This window comes from Sinocyclocheilus grahami, unplaced genomic scaffold (genome assembly GCF_001515645.1).
Source record: "Sinocyclocheilus grahami isolate Dianchi unplaced genomic scaffold, SAMN03320097.WGS_v1.1 scaffold395.1, whole genome shotgun sequence".
NCBI lineage: Eukaryota > Metazoa > Chordata > Actinopteri > Cypriniformes > Cyprinidae > Sinocyclocheilus > Sinocyclocheilus grahami.
Window position 1 is genome coordinate 153,342 of NW_015505574.1, and position 13,634 is coordinate 166,975.

General features: G+C 39.6%; 3 protein-coding genes across 3 annotated transcripts in view; 2 read left to right on the plus strand and 1 right to left on the minus strand.

The window, feature by feature from the left end:
• Window positions 1–3: 3 nt before the first annotated feature.
• Window positions 4–1,690, minus strand: LOC107550299 (uncharacterized; the record flags this gene model as incomplete). The annotated part of the gene is made up of 1 exon (XM_016231568.1): window positions 4–1,690. A coding segment is annotated over exon 1 (1,470 nt), but the record flags the coding sequence as incomplete, so codon positions are not given.
• Window positions 1,691–4,695: 3,005 nt separating this feature from the next.
• LOC107550300 (insulin-like growth factor-binding protein complex acid labile subunit) lies at window positions 4,696–6,156 on the plus strand. Its single transcript, XM_016231569.1, has 2 exons — window positions 4,696–4,773; window positions 5,000–6,156. The coding sequence occupies exon 2, from the start codon at window positions 5,005–5,007 to the stop codon at window positions 6,154–6,156; it is 1,152 nt and encodes a 383-aa protein (XP_016087055.1). The 5' UTR covers window positions 4,696–4,773; window positions 5,000–5,004.
• A 1,061-nt stretch (window positions 6,157–7,217) lies between these two features.
• Window positions 7,218–13,634, plus strand: part of LOC107550310 (protein sidekick-2-like) — a 13,928-nt gene continuing 7,511 nt past the window's right edge. The window contains exons 1-5 of the mRNA XM_016231578.1: window positions 7,218–8,399; window positions 8,683–8,913; window positions 9,220–9,335; window positions 9,421–9,610; window positions 9,697–9,795. Of these exons, the coding sequence (XP_016087064.1) occupies window positions 8,889–8,913; window positions 9,220–9,335; window positions 9,421–9,610; window positions 9,697–9,795 (430 nt within the window). The 5' untranslated portion in view covers window positions 7,218–8,399; window positions 8,683–8,888. The remainder of the gene's footprint in view (window positions 8,400–8,682; window positions 8,914–9,219; window positions 9,336–9,420; window positions 9,611–9,696; window positions 9,796–13,634) is intronic.

The following is a 13,634-nucleotide window of genomic DNA, read 5'->3' on the forward strand; positions in this document are numbered from 1 at the left end:
CATGTTCATGGCAAGAGCAAAAAGAATAACAGAGATGGTACAGCCTGTTATTATTCCTTTCCCAATACGATGCCAGTCTGATGTTTCTGACCCTGAAGTGACCCGCATCCTAAAATTATTGTAGTAATCTAGGATCAGGTCCTTAATCTTACTGGGAACATGATGGAGGTGTAGAGCGAGCTCGACTAGCTTGTGCGGTATGGACCCATAGGCATTCGCCAGGTCCAACCACAAAACAACTAGGTCGCCTCTGTTCTCATGGGCCTCTCTGATGAGTTGTGTAACTACACCAGTATGTTCCAGGCAGCCGGGAGCTCCAGGAATCCCCCCCTTCTGCACTGAGGGGTCGATGTAGTTGTTCTTGAGGAGAAACTCTGTCAGTCTTCGTGAGACGATGCTAAAAAACACCTTCCCTTCAACACTCAATAATGAGATGGTTCGAAACTGGTTGATGTTTTTCGAGTTCTCCTCTTTAGGAATCCACACTCCCTCAGCACACCTCCACTGGTCAGCAACTCTTCCTCTTCGCCAAATCACCTTCAAGATCTTCCACAGGTGCCGGAGAAGGTCTGGGCAGCGCTTATAAACCAAATAAGGTACACCACTGGGGCCTGGAGTAGATGCTGAGCGAGCTGCCTTGATGATCTCCTCAACCTCCTTCAGACTTGGCCCCTTCAAGTTGAACTCTGTTGTTGGAGGGGCGGGGCTGACGAGAGCTTTGTTGGGCTCCAGGTCTTGCTCTCTCAGGGAATCGCTCACTGTGTCCTGGAGGAAGCGATTCACTTCCTCTATTGAGCACTCAAGCCGACCGTTACGCTTGTCCCCAAGCAGTTGTTTTGTAAAACCGAAGGGATTGGCAATAAAAGCCGCTCGCTTCCTGGTTCTTTCTCTCCCCCGTCTCCGGTGCCACTCTGCTCTGCGTAGGATCATCAGCTTCTTCCGCAGGATATTTTGCAGCTCTGCTAATGGTCGCTTCTCCTCATCAGTAGCTTTCTTGTACTGTTTCTTGAGGGTGCGAAGCTCCTGACGCAGATGATGTATCTTTGTAGCCCTACGGTTCATGGTGTAAAAGGTAGACTTGGTTTTTCCTTTCTCTACCCGGCCGAATCTTTCCAAGGCATAGCTGAAGATGATGGTAGTCATCGTTTGGAGTCGACTGTCAGCATCTCCTTTGGCTGTGGCTTGGGTGGTGTTGGACACATCCTTTTCAAACTGCAGCCACTCACTCCGTTTGCTGGCTGGGGGCCATTTGATCCGCTGCTGAACTACTCTGCTGGGATTTGGAGGCTCTGGTGCGTGGAGGGACTGGGCTCTGTGGGTTGCCTCCTGGCCGGGCTCCTCCTGCGTCTCACCAGGTTCAAGACCTGTGCGTTGCACCTCACTCTCCCGCTCCAAACATTTCATTCTAGCCTGATGGATTTTTAGGCCCCGATGATTCTTGCACAGCTTTCCGCAAATGCATGTCACATTCATCGTCTGTCCGTTTGCATGGGTTGTTAACCTTTGGTCCGTCCGATTGGAGATCTCATCCTCCCCCCCTCTCGGGATCTCCTGGGGGTATCTCTCTATAGGGCTTTCCGTAGCTTGTTTGGGTTCTCTCTCACGAAAGACACAGGCTGGGTTGCTAACCCATACTGTCCCAGGTGCCGTCTTTCCGTGCCGTCAACTGTCTCTCCAGTAGTCGACCAAACTATTCTTGGTTGTCACCTAGTCTATTTCTAGGAGTCACTGGCTAAGCCAGACATTAACTATACAAGAAACATCTCATGAATGCACTGGGACGCATATATATATTTGAAATCTGAAATGTACATTTGTATTTACATTTGAGTAAATAATTGGAGCATTTACTGTTCACATTGTACTTTAAATCAAGGTCTGAGTACATGATGTTTAGTTGGTGTCCTCTAAAATTAATGACTCTTTTAAACTGACTTCCATCTTCCTCTGCACTTTTCATCAAGCAATTAGAAAATTCTTAAACATTGTGTAATCCTGTTACAGACTTGTAAATTTTCTAAAGTATAATTTCAATGGCTGTGAAGAGGATTTTGCTCTTGCTCAAAGCTGGCGTCCTTGTACTTCAATATTTATGCCACACTTTCTCAATTCTGTCTCGAAAGGCAATGAAAAGAAGCATCCAGAGGGGAGAGTCTCAGCAGATACGTGGATTCCCTGACGGCAGATGGAGAGAAGACCAAAGAGAGATCTCATACACGTCAGCATCACACGCATTTCCCCTCAAACCCAATCTGACATCATGACCTTTAGGCCCGTTCACCTACTCACCCTCGTAGTGCAGAAGAAACGCTACAACTTCCAGTACTAGTTAGCTCAGCTGGTTGACGTTAGAGGCCGTTTGTGAAGTGTGCCAGCAGCGCTGAGTGGCACCTTCACTGAACAGGCAGAGAGTGTGTTTGAGCAGCTGGCACTGTCATTCATCCTGACACCTCTTGTGCTCATGGTGAGCCACAGCCAAATGACAAAGCTCCAAACCTTTGTATATCATTGACTGTAGGAGACTGAGCCAATTAGAGCTGTTTGTCAGGGGATAAGCAATCATTAAAAGCCACAGTGTGGCAGATTACCCTCTAGTACTGACTGCTTTCCATACTTGAGCTGTTCCTTTGCATATCCTTCATGAATATGTAAGCATTTTCTGTTTTTGAGAAGGAAGAACTTGTTTTGACTGTCGGGTCCCTTACTTTGTCCTCAGCAGATGCACATTTATAGAGAAAGAGCAATACAACAGCCAGTGGAAAGTGGTGGGCACTTGAGGCTTGAGGCAAGGCGAACTTCATCAATCATCAGTTGTCCTGCTTTCAACATTGTTAATAGTCAATGTAGTCACTGATAATCTCACTTTAAAAATGAAAAAGAAATGTGTTGTGTTGTGTTAAAATGGCTTTTTCAGTGGCATTCAAGATTGACACATATTATGATAATAGATAATACAGCAGAAAATATGTGGACCATCTTGGAGGTAACTTAACTTGATGAAATCTTGTGAGCAAAAGACTGTACTTCCCTCTACTGGTGATTTTATGGTAATGTGTCTTAAAATACACAACTTTGCTTCCACCTTGTTTATGCAGCTACTCAGAAAGTCATCTGCTGTAGACTAATGGTTATTTTTTCTCACTGCTGTAACATTAAGCCTATAACATATATGTGACCCTGGACCACAAAACCAGTCTTAAGTCGCTGGGGTATATTTTTAGCAATAGCCAAAAAAACATTGTATGGGTGAAAATTATAAATTTTTCTTTTATGCCAAAAATCATTAGGATATTAAGTAAAGATCATGTTCCATGAAGATATTTAGTAAATTTCCTACCATAAATATATCAAAACTTAATTTTTGATTAGTAATATGCATTGCTAAGAACTTAATTTGGACAACTTTAAAGGCTATTTTCTGTTTTTTTATTTGTTTTTTTGCACCCTCAGATTCCAGATTTTCAAATAGTTGTATCTCGGCCAAATATTGTACTATCCTAACAAACCATACATCAATGGAAAGCTTATTTATTCAGCTTTCAGATGGTGTATAAATCTCAATTTCGAAAAATTGACACTTATGACTGGTTTTGTGGTCCAGGGTCACATATTTGGTCACATGTGTTGCTTCTGTGAATATTTCTCAGGCCGAGTTTATTCAGTTTATTAAATTTCTGACAGATATCCAAAATCTTGACTGCAGAAACTCCGTTGAACATTTCCACACTTATTGCCCAGGAAAAAGAGATTCATTGAATGATCATTCACCGTTTGTGAGCCCTTGTAACAGCTAGTCCTGGTCTCTGCTTGATTGTATCAAGTTGAGCATGTCTCTGGGTCAACAAGTTCTACTAGTGGTCATTAACCCTGTGACAGAAAAGAACCTCTGCATTTAAAAATTACTGTATGTGAATGAGATGTCTGCATTGATTTCTGTATGAGAGTAGAGGACTGCAGTGTTTGCCAGAGCAGGGTCCTATCTCTGTTTGCCTTTACAATAGTTGCCACTTCCTAACATTCTTTGAATGCCACTGCATAGTTATTGACACACGTGTTCTTTAAAAAAATGCTTTTTAATCAGTGTTATTCATATCCTTCTCTTCGTAACTTACATTTCAGTGTAAAGTAAAAAAAACAAAAAAAAACAGACCATATGATTTTGTCACTCAGGCCTTGTTCTTTAGCGCTTGTTTAACTCAATAACTTTTTAGAATTGGATGTCTTCCAACAGATAACCACAACTGGGGTAAGTACCATCTGTTAAATGTCACTGTTGGCTCGGCAGATTTACATGAACTTTGGAACACTATTCAGAGAAAGTCAAAGGAGAATGTGTGGGAGTATTAGAACATTCCATGAAAATGCATTGACAATCAGTAACACAACTTAGAGTTCTAATTTCAAACAAAATATGTCAAATAGAGTTCAATTAGTACAAAAAAATGTTTAACATCTCCACTAAGATACTATTTCTACAAATACATATATTTTCATACATATTCATATAATGTCTCTCAATAAACATTTATTAAAGGTAAAAAAATATATAGTAATTATAACAATCTTTTGCTAGAATTCATTTGATGTTCAAATGTAAAAACTGCAAACAGCAGCAAACTGAAAATGAAAACAGCAGAAATGAAGAGGTTAATTCTGCACAGAACACTGTGTGTCTTTTCCTAGGTGATATATAGGGGCAGAGGTGGTTCAGATCTGTTACACACATGCCACTCTTCTAGTGAACGCCTGCTGGACTGCTGCCACAATAAAACGGTAGAGTCAAATCCAAAATTTCTCATTTGAAAAGAATCAAATCGATCGTTTTTAAAATCTGTACCTGTTTTTCCAGAGATGTTCAGAGCATACTTATGGAATTCCGAATTGATAATTCCGACATGATAATCTGAATGTCACAAATCTGACAGCTGTTAAGAAAAGTATATAAATAGGTAGTGCTTTGTAAGTGTTTAATGTTGATATTTTGATCATTGTCTCTTAGTTGGAATGAACCACTTTGTACTGCTATTGTTGTACACACTGGGGACATCAGCAGTGCTGGCAGACCCCAACAAAGAGGAAACCAGACCTTCAGAGCAGCCGAGGCTCTCAGCAGATTCAAAGCCCTCAGAGGAACCCAATGGCCAAAAAAGTGAGCCTTGCTCAAAGGGATGCTCCTGTATCCAAGATGACTACAGTTTAGAGCTCAACGTCTACTGCAGCACACGTAACTTCACCCAGGTTCCCTCCGACATCCCTCTATCCACACGCTCCTTGTGGCTGGATGGAAACCTGTTTACTACCTTACCAGCGGCTGCTTTCGAAAAGCTGTCCAATCTGGAGTTCCTGAACCTACAGAGCAGCTTGCTGGTATCCCTCGATGGCCATGTCTTTAGAGGTCTGAATTCCCTTGCTCACCTGCACCTTGAGAGGAACAATATCCGTTCATTACCTGGCATAGTCTTTCAGGGCACACCCAACCTTGCATCTCTCAGTCTCAACAATAACCAGCTGTCTCGAATAGATGACAAGTTGTTCGCAGGACTCAGCCACATGTGGTTGTTGAACCTCGGATGGAATTCACTGTCTGTCCTGCCTGAGATGGGGTTCCAGGACCTACACGGATTACGAGAGTTGGTTCTCGCTGGGAATCGCCTGGCATATCTCCAACCACAGCTATTTCAGGGTCTGTCTGAGCTCAAAGAATTGGACCTAACAGGAAACTATCTGAAAGTTATCAAGGCAAATGTGTTTCTGAAACTACCAAAGCTGCAGAAGCTTTATCTGACCCAAAACCAGATAGTGACCGTGGCACCTAGGGCATTTGTAGGCATGAAATCTTTGAGATGGTTGGACCTCAGCAGAAATCGTCTATCTGTACTTCACGATGAAACTTTCCTCGGTCTGCACAGTCTACATGTGCTTCGCCTGTCAAATAACTCAATTGGTAGCCTAAGACCCGGGACTTTTCGTGACCTGCAGTATCTTGAGGAACTCTGTCTTTGCCACAACCAGATTCGAGCCTTGGGAGTGAGAGTTTTTGAAGGGCTGGGTCATCTAGAGGTGTTGAACTTGGAGAACAACCGGCTACAAGAGGCATTACAATCAGTAGTCAATTTCGTATTTGTAGACCACTTCTGCAGAACGGCAATGATCTAAAATGATCAATTACTTATTTAAATATAAATTAGTCATTCCAAATTGCAGTGTAACTTTACTTAAAGGGGGCATAACACACACAGTTTCAACCAATCTCATGTTAATCTTGAGTACCTATAGAGTAGTACTGCATCATTCATATATCGATCCTTGCTCTAAGTCCAAAGACCTGCTGAGCAACATCTTCAGGGTACAATCAGTAGTCAATTTCGTATTTGTAGACCACTTCTGCAGAACGGCAATGATGTAAAATGATCAATTACTTATTTAAATATAAATTAGTCATTCCAAATTGCAGTGTAACTTTACTTAAAGGGGGCATAACACACACAGTTTCAACCAATCTCATGTTAATCTTGAGTACCTATAGAGTAGTACTGCATCATTCATATCTCCAAAAAGTATTTAGTTTGATCATATTTATAAAAGAAAGATACAGCTTTACGATTCTCTCCGGAAAAAGCCGAGCTCCTGGAGGCACGCCGTGGGCGGAGCTAAAGAGTGACGAGCACTTGGGCGCCGAATGCCAACAAAACAGACATTTGATGCCGTTTCACTTACCGTCTGCAGTTCTGAATCATGACCGGGATCTTTTATAGCTGGGACCGCTCCATCTTTCAGTATCAAACCATGTGCAAATCCAGCGTCGAACTGGGCCTTGTTTATGAAACGTCCGTCAACAAACACACTTGTGAAACTCCATTGCTGCCCCAGAAAAACAAACTGTATCCACTGTTTACATAACGCTGGGTTCTTTAGGAAGCTGAACAAAGTTATCTTTCCCTTACAACCAAAAACACACTTCTTTGGATTGGAGACATTTTTCGCGAGCAAGTCCCGTGCAGCGCTGCCGCCGGATGAAGCTGTTGATAGGCATGATCTCGCTCTCACACTGGTTGATGCGGGCGCGCTCTTCCGGGAGAAATGCCCATGTAAGGAGTTCCACCCTCGTCTACGTCATGAAGAGCCACGATGGAAAAAATCTCCCGGAAGTACGATTTTTTTGGCACAGAAATACTCCGTCATACGTCCAAATTGTTTTTTGAAACTTTGTCAATGCTTAGCATGAGAATCCAACTCTTTAACACTGTAAACAACTCTGAATGCATGAAACAGCATTGTACCCCCTTTAAGTCCCCCCAAATTACCCCTTTGTAACCCAAATAACCTACTACAGTGTTTCCAGTTGAATTATTTTAGAATGTTGCAGTTCTGAATAATAACTTTTTTCTTCTTCTAAAGGTTCACTCCTGTGTCTTTCCACCACATTAGGCCCTACTTTTTTTATTTTGCTATGCCATAGCAACTATCCTAAATACCCAACATAGCAAATCACAAAATCACAGCTTGATTGCACATATCACAAATTATATTTATTTATTTTTGTCACACATCATATCTCATATTTCGCTCATGGCAGACAGCGTTTCCTTCGTCTTTGTATACTTTATCAAAGGTTTATCAAAAGGGGCAGTATAGAGATCGGTCACAACAATCATGAGGAACAGTGTGTGTGTGTGTGTGTGTGTGTGTATATGTACCGTATGTAATTTTCACGCAAACAATTGTTTATTTCACTAAATCGTATGATGGATTTTCCTATTTAAAAAATAAAAAGATATTTGTTTGTTTTAAATAATAACAATAATATTATCAACAGCAAGAACTCGATTAGCAAGTTTCGCGCCAAAACATCTACGTGACAGAAACGATACAAACAAGCACCGTGTCAACAAAAGCAGTGTCTGCAGCTCGTGCGGTCGCCATGACAACTACAGTTTTGCTCGTCGTTGGCGTCTGAACGTCAAACCGCATTTAGAGTCAACATGCAGCTGCTGTTTACTACAGTATATTGAGAGGGAAAATACGCACCTGCCAAATACATTCAGAAATGCAGAAGAATTTGCATCTAGACGACATTATTTCCAAGATGCCATCCCTTGACTCTGACTTGTCATCAGTAAGTTCAAACTGCTGTTCTCTGACGATACTCCTTCACAGAAGTCTTTTTTAATCGTTATATTAACAGTGTTTATAGTTGTAATGCTTATTTTGAGCAAGTCAGTTATGATCTTAAATCTCACAAGCTTTGCAATACTGGTGGACTAACTAAAATAAACACACAGCTGAAGTTCACATTTCACTCTACAGTCAGACAATGAAGGAGAGCTATCTGTCTTTCAGCGACTACCAGATATTCACCAAAAGGAAGCAGCATGAACATGGAGAGTCCAAAATTTGAGGTGTGTGTGTGAGAGAGAGAGAGGGAGAGAGACAATGTCTTTGCATGCAAAGTTACTCAAATCTGTATCACAGCCATTCACTTTCTGGACTGAAAACAGGTGACTCTAATCCTCAGCTTCCTGTGGCTCACAAAACAGAAGAATCACTGAATGAACAAGTGCTGCATAAAACAGAATGCAATGTACCTTTGCATTTGTACCCATAGCATTTGAACAGTAGTGTATATTCTCTTGTTTACAGATTCCTGTACTGCAGGTTAAAAGTGTTTGTGATTTTTCTCAGATGTACTGGGAGACTGATGAATGAGACAGACTTTAAAGGGACCTCAGCACAATTACAACACAATCAAGACTCTATTACCATATATACTGATTTGCGCAACAATGCATTTCAAACAAAACAATCGGTCATTAGCCAGAGTAACCGTGTCATAAGTCCTGCACACCCGGACAAGAAAATGAGCTCCACTAACAAGACGTCTAACACAAATGCAAGAGCAAATGGACAGAAAAGGTAAGATAACACATACTTCTCTAATATCACATAAAACATCTATTCTAACATAAATTATTAATTAAAAAAAGCACAAGTTTTAAATGTATGCTGAGAATAATAATTAATAATACATTACACACTGTTAACGGTAACACGTTTTTACCATCACATACTGAATTGTAACCAGACTGCATTGGCATATGCTTTATCTTGTAAACATATGACATGTACAATCAATGACAAAATGCACGCTGTTCCTGTTTGAAAGTATGATCGCTCATATGGTTGTTAATTGCTTGATTACTTGTTTTCTCCATTTGTTAGTCCCCTCAAGTGGCCCTGCAAATGTCTCAGCTTTTGCTACCACCTCCAGCAGCGTCCTGGTCCGCTGGGGTGAAGTACCAGAGACTGACCGCAATGGACTAATTCTGGGCTATAAGGTACATTGACAACAGGCTTCTTACCAGATTTACTGTTCTTGAGTCCATTGTAGTAGTGAAGAGATGCATCTATTTTTCCTCTCAGGTGGTATACAAAGAGAAGGATGCAGAGTCAGCCCTGCGTTTCTGGACGGTAGAGGGAAATACCACTTATAGTATCCAGCTCACTGGTCTTGGGAAGTATGTGCTTTATGAGATCCAGGTTCTAGCCTTCACCCGTATAGGAGATGGCATGCCTAGTTCTCTGCCCATCTTTGAGCGCACACTTGATGACGGTGAGAGTCTAAACCACAATTAACAACCACCATAAGTTATTAATCTTGCTTATGGTGTGCTAGTTACATTGACATTTTTTAAACAGTACCTAGGCCTCCAGTCGGGATCTTTTTCCCTGAAGTCAGGACTTCCTCAGTGAGACTGATCTGGCAACCCCCTGCCCAGCCAAATGGCATTATCCTTGGTAAATTATTTTTATAGTCTCTTTACTACTTGACATACTGTACTATATGATCATAAACATCATAAAAATGTTATCATATGATGATAAAATCCATGACACACTGTGCAGACCACCCATCAAGTAGGACTATATCATTGGAGCATGACTGTTATGTAGAATATCTACAATTTAGTGCAATTAACCAGCCTTCAATGAATGTGTTACATTAAATGGATGATCAAAGACTTGTGACAAGACTTGCCCTGCAACAAGAGTAACTAGTAGTGATCCAGAACATCAACTAGACTATTACTAGCCACTGTACTGTATTACACTTACTTTTTAACGTCTTTGTTAGCATGCTCACTTTCTATGCCAGTTGTCCCTGGTTCAAATCTTGCTTTGAATGGTCCGAGTAGGACCAGATTCATTGGTGCCGTGACCCGGATAGGTGTAAGGCCAGATTGTAGAGATAGTTGTGCAGGTAACCTCACTACCTTGGCACTCATGAGACACACTAGGGATTGACGGAAGGGACTGTGGTCTTTAGCATCCTTGTTAGCATGGTCATATGGTGCCAATTCAAATCCCATCCAGAATGTGGTAAGTAGGACAAGTTATATTGGTGCCGTGACCCGGATGGGAGTGAGTTTTAGGAAGGTGTTACAGAGTCCAGCTAGTGGACATCACTGGGCAGGTAGATCTAACTTCCCTGGCCTCAAGAGGCACACAATCAAATGTGGCTAGGTACTGTAGCTTGGGTCTTTAGGTACTAGAGGCTGCAGTCTTTAGCATCCTTGTTAATGTGTCTACCCCTCATGCCGGTTTTACACTAGTTCGAATCCCAATCAGAACAGTGCATATAAAACCAGTTACAAGGTGATTAAATTCAGAATCCTCTGATTTAAATGTTTATGTGTGTCTCTTATCTAGCATATCAGATTGCTTTCCGAAAGAACTCTTCTAGTATTACCTCTGCCAACGTTGATGTTCTCAACCCAAGTGCACGACAGTATACAGCAGTTCGCCAGTAACTTACTGTAAATTAAACTTACAGTAACAATACTGTATTCATATTTACAGTACCATTTAACTTGCTGTAAATGTATTTACAGTATGTGTACTGTACTTTTAGTTTTTACTGTAAAATATACGGTAATTTTATGGTCTTTTCTCCAGTAACATATTGAAATACAAGAAAAAAAATATGTATATAATTTAACTGAAAATAAGCAATGACAACTGTATAACTTAATTTTTAATTGTTCAATTGTAATCCTTGCAATAACATTTTAATATGTTCACAGATTCAGTTAAGACTCAAACAAAACATTGTTATAAACTATTACATATATTACATACTATTCTAACTATTCTAGTTAGAAAATTCTTAAAATGTATCCTAAGCACAACATATTATGATGATAGTGAATAGTGACGATAGTGAATCTTCAAAAAGAACTCAAACTTTTGTTACACACAAGAAGCATGGACTATTTTTTTTTCAAAGCTGCCAGCTGAAATACACAAACTCCTTAATAAAGGAGGACACATGAGGGTTCAGGCCAGAGTTTCTCCTTTGCACTATCTTCCCACTTCTTTTGCTGATCTGGAATTTTGCAGAGCACGTGCTGTTGACAGGATTGATCCTCGCAATGAACCTTCACATAAAAGAAATAATTCATTAGACCATTTACTTTTCTTTGTTAAGACTTTTTAAAGCATTAATTCAGCCAAAATGAAAATCTTATGTTGTTAAAATCCCATAAAACTGATTCATTATTAGAACACAAATGAAAATTAATATTCTGTCTTAATTTTTGTCTATCCAGGCAACCAGTCTTTTAGCTTCAAAAAGTGCATAAAGACATTGTTAAAATAATCCATATGATTTGAGTGGTTTAAGACACCTAATTGGTTCTCAAGCATGTTTAAGATTCTGTTTACTTTGATTTGATGTACTCGTATTTGGATGATTAATGTTTGTATGTGAATAAAAGCTTTAGCTTTATTTTCCAAAGATGAACGAAAGTCTTACGTGTGTGTAACAACATGAGGGTGAGTAAATGACGACAGAAGTTTTAGTTTTGAGTGAACTATTCCTTTAACTGTATTAAGATATGAAAACTTCGAAAAATATCTTAAGGAGAGGAAACTAAAACTATTTCGTAAATATATGGAAAATAGACATACCGATATTGGGTAATACGTTATATCACAATAACGAACATGCTTGATATTGTTATAGTGGGCACTTCAAAATTACTGTGAATAACTCTATTACAAATTTAGATTTTTAGAATCAATTTTAAGAATACTTTTCCATCAACTGGTTAATTTCAAACACTGCCCCTCTCAACTGGTCTATCTCTCCAAACTATTTACCGGTCTACTATAAGGTTAACTAATGAGTCTTTATTGTAAAGTGTTACCTATTGTTCTTTATAACTCTTTTGCACTGTAATCTGTTTATTAAATTTAATACGTTTATAAAATGTTTACTTATGTTAATTTGACATGATTTAAGCACGTTGTGAAACTGAAAAGAAGTGACGGTCCTGTGTGCGTTCTCATCACTTCTCAGCCGAGATTCACAACAAGCTTGTCAGGCTTCACAATGTGCTGATATTTAAATTTAGATTTTTAGAATCAATTTTAAGAATACTTTTCCATCAACTGGTTAATTTCAAACACTGCCCCTCTCAACTGGTCTATCTCCCCAAACTATTTACCGGTCTACTATAAGGTTAACTAATGAGTCTTTATTGTAAAGTGTTACCTATTGTTCTTTATAACTCTTTTGCACTGTAATCTGTTTATTAAATTTAATACGTTTATAAAATGTTTACTTATGTTAATTTGACATGATTTAAGCACGTTGTGAAACTGAAAAGAAGTGACGGTCCTGTGTGCGTTCTCATCACTTCTCAGCCGAGATTCACAACAAGCTTGTCAGGCTTCACAATGTGCTGATATTTACGTCAAGCTTGAACTCATGAACCCATGTTTGACAGTTGGCCGGAAGCAATGGTTTATAATTTGAAATGTTTAAAATATTAGTATTTTTCTCACACATATTTATAGTTTTGCTTCAGAAGACATAGATTCATCCACTGGGGTCACATAGATTAGTGTTGTGCTTTCTTTGTGTGGTTTTTAAAGTGTCAACTTTGAGGGACCTATCTATCCACTTGCATTACATGGACTTACAGAGATGAATTATAATTTTTATTTTTTTTAATCTCAGTGTTCCACAGAATAATGAAAGCCATATACATCAGGGATGGCATGAGGGTGAGTAAGTGATGAGAGAATTTGCATTTTTGAGTGAACACTCCCTTAAAAAGGGATAGTTCACTGAAAAATGAAAATTCTGTCATCCTTTATTCACCCTCATGTCGTTCCAAACCTGTATGCACTTCCTTCTTCTGTGGAACACAAAAGAAGATATTTTGTAGAATGTTGTTGACCCGTGTTGGTGTTTCGGTTCCTGTGGACTTCCATTATATGGACAAAAAATACAATGAAAGCCAATGGGAACCGAAACTGTTTAGTCACCAGCATTCTTCAAAACATCTTATTTTGTGTTAAACAGACAAAAGAAGTGCATACAGGTTTGGAACGACATGAGGGTGAGTAAATTCATATCTGGTAGGTCAATCACAGGAAAGAAGACTTTGCCTTCGATCGCCAGCATCCATTTTTTGCGGTGTAGAATTTAATCTCCTAAAAAAAAAAATAATAATTTCTGTCAGGACCACTATCGTCAAAATGATAGATACTTAGCAAATTATAATAATTTATCGTGTTCATGTTTTTTTTTATAGCTTTGAAAAACATTTCACATTTGATTTTGGTGT